The 9,357-nt window shown below is 31.6% G+C and overlaps 1 protein-coding gene across 1 annotated transcript; it reads left to right on the top strand.

The window, feature by feature from the left end:
- Positions 1-2,303: 2,303 nt before the first annotated feature.
- LOC118032782 (calcium sensing receptor, chloroplastic) lies at positions 2,304-5,726 on the top strand. The gene is made up of 6 exons (XM_035037570.2): positions 2,304-2,601; positions 2,747-2,992; positions 3,396-3,588; positions 3,790-3,931; positions 5,125-5,256; positions 5,373-5,726. The coding sequence occupies exons 1-6, from the start codon at positions 2,374-2,376 to the stop codon at positions 5,602-5,604; spliced, it is 1,173 nt and encodes a 390-aa protein (XP_034893461.1). The 5' UTR covers positions 2,304-2,373; the 3' UTR covers positions 5,605-5,726.
- Positions 5,727-9,357: the final 3,631 nt, after the last annotated feature.

Below are 9,357 nucleotides of genomic sequence, written 5' to 3'. Positions count from 1 at the left end.
CATAAATCTTAAACCCATTAACCTTATCAAATCCATTCTCTAAAATGAAAATTGTCTCAACTAACCTATGTTTCATTCATCACTTATATCAAATATCATCATTCCATCATCAAAACACAATTCCATATTCAACTTCATAAACCATAAACCTTTATCAAATACTCTAGGAACCCAACCTTTCAATAAAAAACACAAAGCAAGTTAAAACAACTTATTAAGATAATTTATTACCTCCTAAAAACAAGAAATTAAAGGAGAAATCCTAAGATGAATCACGTTTCTTCCACTCTCCTTTTCTTCTCTTATGTCGCCCTTATGAAGGTTGAATCCCTTGAAATTCTTCAATTTCTGTGTGTGTAAAGCTCCTTCTAACACTTTTTAATTCCTTAATCTAACTTTCTTTGGTGTTTTTAGTGTGATATTTTGTAAGATTTTTAACTCACTCTCTTTCTTTTTTTCTCCTTTTATAGTCGGCCAATTCTAGGAATTACTAGAGAATTCCTCTCTATTTATAGCTATATTTTTTTTTATTTGCATCTTGCCCCCTCTTACTTTATTTATTTGCATATTAGTCTCTCATGACCAAAGCTTCAAGCTCTGTATTGTTTCTAGAAATTTATAGTGGAGTTAACAGTGAAAGCAATGGAATGAGAGGAGGAATAACATGAAGATCTGCCTCCGATGGAGTTAAAACCACGCCAAACACAGTAGCACCAGCTCACTGTGCCATCAAAACCACGAGCCTCGTTAGCAAAACGTCCATCAACTGTGACAACCGTATGAAAAGGAGAGAGGAGAAGAGGGCCAAAGGTTAAAGTGTCTAAATCTCCCTCCATATGCCTGTGTTTGCCTCACCGCGGTCAAGGAAGAAAGATGAGTTGCCAATCTACCTGATTCACCAGGTAACCTTCTCTAACAGATGTGTTGTACTTGTTGGGAGCAGGAAGATGAGATGATGGCGGCTAGAGTTTAAACTTGTTATAAAACCTTTTGATTATTTTTTATGTTTTAATTTTTTTTTTAAAAAAACATTTAAATTTTATTTTTTTATTTTAAATTAATATTTTTATATTATTTTAATGTATTTATATTAAAAATAATTTTTTAAAAATAAAACAAATATTTTAATATATTTTCAAATAAAAAACAATTACAATGATATTTTTGTTTTTTTTTTATGTTTTATGAATTTTTTAATATTTATTTTAAATATAATAATATTTTTGTAAATAAATATATATTTTTTATTAATTTTTTATATCAGTTTTTAACGATGTAAGTATCACTAGCCATTAAAATTTAGAAAGAAAAATATAATATATATAAAAAATAATTGTAAGAACAAACACTAAACCGTAAATGTTTAGGTTCATTTTTCCTTTAAAAATATCACCACTATTTTTATATATAAAAAAAACAAATTGGATTGCATAATATATATAATTTGAAATTTAAACATGAAAATAAAGATATTAATAAATTGGGTTGGAGCTGAATTTCACTCCACCTACTTACAACCTTGAATATCCATATTTATCAATCATCTATGTTTTTAACTTGGATCGAAGCAGGTGGAGGGTTTGCTTCACCTGGTGAATTCATGTAGGCTACCTAATTTTTTTTTTTTAATATTTTAATTATTTTTATAAATAAAATCAAATCTTTAAAAACAAGCTCCATCCTTATGGACGAATTATAAAATCAAAAAGTAAAGTCTGAACTTCAAATTTAATAAAAATACATGTATTATGTTGGCAAATAAAACTATAACTCCATGAGACAAACAAAAATAAGTTGAAAAACCAAATTTTGGTGGCTAAACTGGCCCTTCACCCATCGTTGTATCCAATTTAAATTTGTGTTAATATTTTATTCATTTTTATTTGATTTTAAACAACTAAGATAAAAATTTGTGTTAATCAAATTAAATGATACCAAGTATTTAATTAATCGGCAGAAATTCCTATCCAAAGTTAAGTATTGCATTTTAAAAGGGGTAAAATTTGAAAAAAAAAATTATAATTTTTTTTAATATTTTTATATTAATATTAAAATAATTTTTTAAAATAAAAAAAAATATCATTTTAATATATTTTTAAATAAAAAATATTTTATAAATTAATTATTATGAAACTTTCAAATATCCCAACTGAAAGTGCAAGGTGTGGGTGGCTGCAGTGAATTATTTAAAAAGGCACAGAGGATATGACGGGCCAATGTGTTCTTTCTATTGGCCACAAATCCTTACTTTTCAACCGTCAATTTCTCATCACACAATCCTCCATCATATACCCATCCTTCAACCAGACATTTTTTCAACTACCCAAATAAACACACTCCCCTTTACTCTCTCTACATCTTTGTGCCCAAAAGATGGCAATGGAGATAGCCATAAGATCTTCATTTACAACAAGACTCTCTCCTCGTTCAACTTCTTCAACAACCAAACCTTCTTTCTTTAAACCTCATCCATTGAGACCCATCTCTGTATCACTGCCAACGTCAACGTTAACCATCTCTCTCTTGTCTCTCTTTGCACCACCCAATGAAGCCAAAGCTCTTACTATTTCCAAGGACCAGGTTGTCTCTACGCTTACTGATGTAAGAAACACCACTCTCACAATCTTTCTTGATATGCAAATTCCTACTCAACCAAAGTCTTGAAGTTGTTTTCCTTCTTTCTTTAAAATCATTTTTCTGGCTCTAACTTGATTGCCCATTTGCTGAAATTGGCTGTGCTTGATAGGTGGAGAAGACAATTGATCAGGCTGTGGAGTTTAGTTCAAGTGTATTGGACAGTGCACAGAAAGTTTTTGAAGGTGTCACTAGTAGTTTGAAGCCTGGCATAGATGTTGCATTACCAATTGCAAAGCAAGCAGGAGAACAGGCAGTGAAGATTGCTTCTCCTGCAATTTCTGAGGCTTCAAAGAAAGCCCAAGAGGCTATTCAAAGTACTGGTATTGACACAGAACCAGTTCTTAGTGCTGCTAAGGTTTGAACTATCAATTTTCTAGCTTCATTTCCCCCCTTCAATTGTTTAGTTTATGTTTACATTGTTTGGAATTTGTCTTTTGATTGTTTTCTTAGAAAACTTCACGGTGTCGCGTTAATATGTATATAAATCCAATTGAATCCAGTGAATTTTTTGGAAATTAGAAGACCAGTGTGCTTGGAATTTTTTGGAAATTGTTAGACCAATTGTTTTGCTTCTGTGACCATATTGGCAGTTTGAGTCTTTTGTCTCCAGCATTTTTTTTTCCTAACAATGGCAGCTTAGGATTTGAATAACCTCATCTCCATAACACGGTTGTTATTATGGTTTCTTCAGATGTACGATGACTATATGGCTAAAATTTCTGTTTACATTCATGATATTTATTACCCTTTGATCACAGACAGTAGTAGGTGCTGCTCAACAGACAACTAAGGTGATTGAAGAGGCAAAGCCCATAGCTTCATCAACTGTTGAAGCCATCACTTCGGCAGACCCCGTTGTGATTGTAGGAGCTGCTGGAGCAGTTTTTCTAGCATACCTCCTCTTTCCATCCATATGGTCTGCTGTCTCATTCGGCCTGCGTGGTTACAAAGGTGAATCTGCGGTTTATTTATTCTACAGGTGCTTTATTTATGTGAAATCTCTTGTTTGAACAAGAAATGTGAAACAACTTAATAATTCGTTTCGTTTACATTTCGATGCAATCAGCAGTTCATGCGGTAGCTTGATAGTGATTTCAGATTTTCATTACATGAGTTTCTTCTAGTTTTCATATTATGGGCTGTTGTTTCCAGGTGAGATTACTCCAGCCCAAGTCCTTGATCTATTATCTACAAAAAATTACATTATGATCGACATTAGATCAGAGAAAGACAAGGGAAAGGCTGGCATCCCACGCCTTCCCTCCAGTGCTAAGAACCAGATGGTTTCGGTCCCGTGAGTAAATTTTTTTATCTGAAAGCATACATTTTCACTTTGTGATACAAAACACTTAGAGAAAAGAATAATAAAACTGCCAATTTCATGACCGCTGTAAGCTTAGTCCTCTTGCATCTGGGTTCATCTTGCCTGTCATGTGGTGTCAGATGACTGGGGTATAATGAATCATTCAGCTTATTCTAGGTAGTGTTTGTTTAGAATCTTGGGATAGAAAAGATAAAAACAATAGAAACAAAAATATATTTGGTTGATTAGATCTAGATAAAAATATAAAAATAAATGTTATAATTTTATGTAATTTTAAAAACAAGAGGTAAAAAAATGACTTGTCTTCAAAAATAGTATTTTTTTATTTTTAAAATATTCATGTAAAAAAACAATTAATTCAAAATATGTCTAACTATAGCATGTAAGGATAAAAATATTTATTATCATAATTTTAAAATTTAACTTGGAAGTCGACTTGGTGTAAGACACAAATCATAAGTCGGGAGGGTCTACCCAAGTTTTTTGTTTAAAAAGGATCAAAATGATATTTTGACTTTCTTAAAAAAAAAAATTCAACAAGTTTTTTACTTGAGTTTTTGACCGAATTCTTCCTTGAATTGATCATATTATAGGTCAATCTAGGTTTTTGATTTAGTCACGTCAGGCCAATTCTTTTATTTTTTTTTTAAATTTAGACCTGTTCAAGTCTAGGTTGGAGACAACCCACTAAGCCAATTCAGTATTATTAATTTCAATGTTCAATGTAAACTCAAATAAAAAAAAATATTTAATTATTATTTTTTAATTATAAAAGTTAGATAATAATACATATTGAGGGTAAAATATTTTTTTAATATTTTATTATGTTATACTATCAACTAACCAGGATGCATGATCACTGTCTTGTTCATCATTATTAACACGTAATTCTATCTTCATCTTCTATTCTGTCTTGTTTTGTTTTCTCTATTCCCAGTATATTTCTCTCACTTAACATGCCTTTTTGTCCTGATAGAAAACAATAGTGAAAAATAAAAAAATATTGCATTCCATTTGCTTTCCTTTTCCCTTGAAAAACATAATATAAAAAAATAATTTGAACAGAATGGCTGACTTTCTTATCTCCTCTTTAGTTGTGTTATTAATACTGCCTAAAAAGGTATTTTATTTTTCCTGAATTTGTATTGTTGTTAATGTTTCAGTTTAGAAGAACTGCCAAGCAAATTGAAAGGCATTGTCAGAAATGTCAAGAAACTAGAAGCTGAAATAGCAGCTTTAAAGATTTCATATCTGAAGAAAATTAACAAAGGTTCCAACATTGTCATCATGGACTCGTGAGTTCCTCCTCCTTGCCAGTCTTCAATCTATGATATTCAGTCTGCCTTGTAAATCTTATCCACTCCTTTCTTTCACATCCTGTATTTCTTCTTCAATGCTTTAAAAAATTCAGGTACTCAGATTCAGCAAAAATAGTTGCCAGAGTACTGACAAGTTTAGGTTTCAATAACTGCTGGACTGTTTCTGGTGGGTTTTCTGGAGGCAGAGGATGGTTACAGAGTTGGTTAGGAGCGGATTCATATAATGTATCTTTTACTGAGGTTCTCAGACCATCACGAATAATCCCTGCAGCAGCCGGACGTGTTGGAACAGCCAGCTCAAAGTTACTTCCAGGTGGAGATTAAATTTCCCCCCCTCACCTGGTTAGAAATGCCCGAATGTGCTTTCTCGGTTAAGAATAGCCGTGTAGAAACATGTCTGGTAATTATCTTTTATAATCAGTGCGAGTGTATTCATTTTCCACCCATTTGCCCTTGCATTTCTTTTGTTGCTTGCTTGCTTCAATCAGATGAGCTAGCATAGAAAAAGTCTAATAGAGCACCATCAAAACAAGAATTTGCTCTCTTTGCCAAATTGAAGTATTCCTTCTTAAAACTACGGTTACATGCTCATGTTGCAACAGAAAAACCAAATTGAAGTATTCCTTCTTATCAGAACTACCCAGTGAAGAAAAGAAGAATAGGGAGAGAAGAGCTGAAGACGGGAAGGATAAAGAGATACAAAAAAATATGTTTCCTTAATAATATTTACTGTTACATTATGGTCTTATATATAATGCCATCTCTAATTCAAAGACTCCTATAATTAAGGATACAATTAATGATAAGATATACACTTAATTTCTAGGATATCTGTTGTAGATGTGATTATGATTATCTTCAGATTCAAATATCTCTTGTGCAGGTATGATCAGGTATGATTAGGGATAACAATCCCTGATCATGATCTTTTCAGTATCCGGACTTTTTGATTATGATCGTAATCCCTGATCATGTTTATTTTCAATATCAATATTATCTTTATTGTAGATATGATCAAAGATCACGATTATCTTCAGTATTAATGATCCTTGATCATGATAGCAATCCCTCTTGTTCAGGTATGGTCAGGTATGATCAGATATGGTCAGGGATATCAATCTCTGATCATGTTTATCTTCAGTATCAGTATTATCTACAGTAGATTTGATAATATCTTCAACACCCAGCAACCTCCGTGTGAGTAGCTAGAGAGAAAACCAAGACAACCATAAAAAACCCAAGCCTTGTCTTTCTCTCTCTAAAACCAAAACTTCTCCCCTTAATTTCTCTCACCTCAAACCTACATTTCCAATGTAACCACCACCATTTTCTTCATCTCAAAGCTCTCTGCAAATGCTATTAGTTAATTGCAGCCAATGTTATTGAGATCATCATTAATAAAAAAAAGAGAAAAAAGAGAAAACAACCCCTAAAACTTTTCTCTTTGATATCTCTTCTCTAACAGTCAAACAAGGCAAGACCAACACTATTCTTCTTTTTTTGATGAGCACTACACAATTATATAAGCCTTGTAACCCAATAACATTGGTTTGAGTAGATCCAAAAGTTACAAAATGAACCAATAGAGAGAAAAAAGAACATCAGACCTTTAACATCTTGGATCTCCCTTGTCTGCGTTGACCTGCATTGCCACTATAGGTAGAAGCAACACAAAGTGACGCATCTTACAAGCTCATATGTTGATAAGACATTGATGGTATGTTGAATGAAGCGTTGAATGTGACATCCCTCTCTTGGAGTGTGGCTATCACGCGCCAACATTACACCTTCAGTCCGACATTGTTTTTCCACTATTTCATCCCCTTCCAGGCCTTATTGTCCACCTTCAGAAAGGCTATTTAGAACCCTATATATATATATATATATATATATATATATATATATATATATATCTTTTGAATAAATATCCTTCTTTATTAATGATTTTGATATGTTTTGTTGTAAGGTTTTTGGGAATTGAATAATTTTTATTGGAATGATATTTGTGTTTGAATGATGTCGACCAAGTTCTTTAATCTTGTATTTTGTTGTATTGTTGAATTTAATGTGTTTTGTGATTAAATTTTAGGATTAAATGAATTTTGTCGAATCTAATTTTGTATATTGTTTCATTTCATGTTCTTGATCATTTCATCATTATCCTTGGCATTGCAACATTTTGTTTTTCATTATGTATGAACATTGATCCATTCAACAATATATATATTGATATAGTCTTTTGCTTCAAATAATATAAAATCAATGTTCATTCATGCATCTATGTTGGGTTTTGTATTTTGGTAACAAAATCTGTTAAAGGTTTTGGCTTACATTAAAAGGCTTATTGGGTTGACATTCCAAGCTTTTTGAAATTTTTCTTTTTTAAAAAAATCATGTCAAAATATATTTTGTTATTCACTCTTTGTATTTAGGGTAAAAGGACTCAACATGAGTCATTACCTTGGATATTAAAAGGAGTAGCCATTTCTTTTTATTTTAAATGAAAAACAAAGTCTTAGAAATATCTAATTCCAATATTCAACAATCAATTGGGAGTCATATGCAACTTAATAATTAATTATTCACTTGCTATGAAAGTATATACATGAATCATAGCACTAGTGTGTACAAATATTGATGAGAGGTAACCAACAAAAAGCTTAAAAAATGAATCCTAAAAGGGTTATTTGCCAAACTTTAGTCCAAAGGGATTATTGCTTAGGTAGGATTAGGGTATACAATCTTCATTCATTCACTAAATATTGCAAGTGAATCTTGGATATTATAGGATAGATGAACCTTAATAAGGCATTCTCCATGGACCCTTCCTAGGATTTAGGTTGGGTTCAATGAGTCCAACGTAAACCCATTGGTTATTTATTGGTATGACTTGATAGACTATTGGTCACTTGTCATGATCAAGAGTCACTAGTTGTAGACATGTTAATTCATTAGGTATTATCAAAATGGTAATAACTGGGAATGACATATTATCAAGCCTTAAAATGGTTTAGGATTGACCCCACATATCCATTAAAGGTTTAACTCATAGCAGTAACTCATTATCACTCATATAGATGGATCAACAATAGATTAGGTAAAACAAATTACAAGAAATAAAAGATAAAAGTAGCAATGCAACTTACCTCATGTATGATGCTTTAGGGTGATAATATCTTCCATTTAACATAACTAATATCTTATCTTAGATATCTAAAGACCAGTTAGGGTTCCTAGTGACAATAATACTAGGTGACAACTTCTCTTTCCATTTTTACCCTCATTCTCAAATGAACATTTGTTTTTATAGGTTTGCTGCAATGTCGGGTGCGACAATCATTGCTGTCACTTTTGGTTTTAACCTCCCCATGATAACGTAATATCACACCTATTTTATTTTGACATTGAAAAGCTATGTGACATATTCCTAAACATCGAAAACATTTAGTATTAAGATTACAAGGTGTTAGACTATCCGATTTACCTCTAATATCATTGGAGACTTCTTTCTTGCCTTTAGGTGGTTTGATTTTAACTACCATATTTGACTTGGTTTAGGCAGGCCCCTCCTCATTCCTTTAATTTGGCCTCCATGTAAAAAAAAAAAAAAAAAAAACCTAAATTTAAAACTTGTCATGAACCATAATTTCTTTTAAGTTGTTATTTCTCCTTTGTAGCCATATACATCATGTAACTCTACAACATTTGTTATCTTATAGTTCAAACCATTTATGAATCTAGCTATGATAACTTATATACGCTCCACTACATTCACCTAAATCATAACTACCTCCATCTTTTCATAGTAATCCTCTACACTTTTAGAACCTTGAGTTACAGTTTGTATTTTCTTATCCAATTACCAATAATAATGACTAAGAACAAATCTTTTATTTATGCTATCAAAATCCTTGCCTAACATCACATTCATCCTCTTAAATTGTTGTTGTATGACCTATAAAACATAAATGGTGTTCTTCTTCTTAGATGATGTTGCGCCTTTGGAAGAAATTGTTAAATCTAAATTTTTTATTAGTAAATAAAAAACAATTCTCACAAACTTGTTTACTGATTAGT

Source organism: Populus alba, chromosome 15 (genome assembly GCF_005239225.2).
Source record: "Populus alba chromosome 15, ASM523922v2, whole genome shotgun sequence".
Lineage (NCBI taxonomy): Eukaryota > Viridiplantae > Streptophyta > Magnoliopsida > Malpighiales > Salicaceae > Populus > Populus alba.
This window is presented reverse-complemented; position numbering and strand designations above follow the sequence as displayed.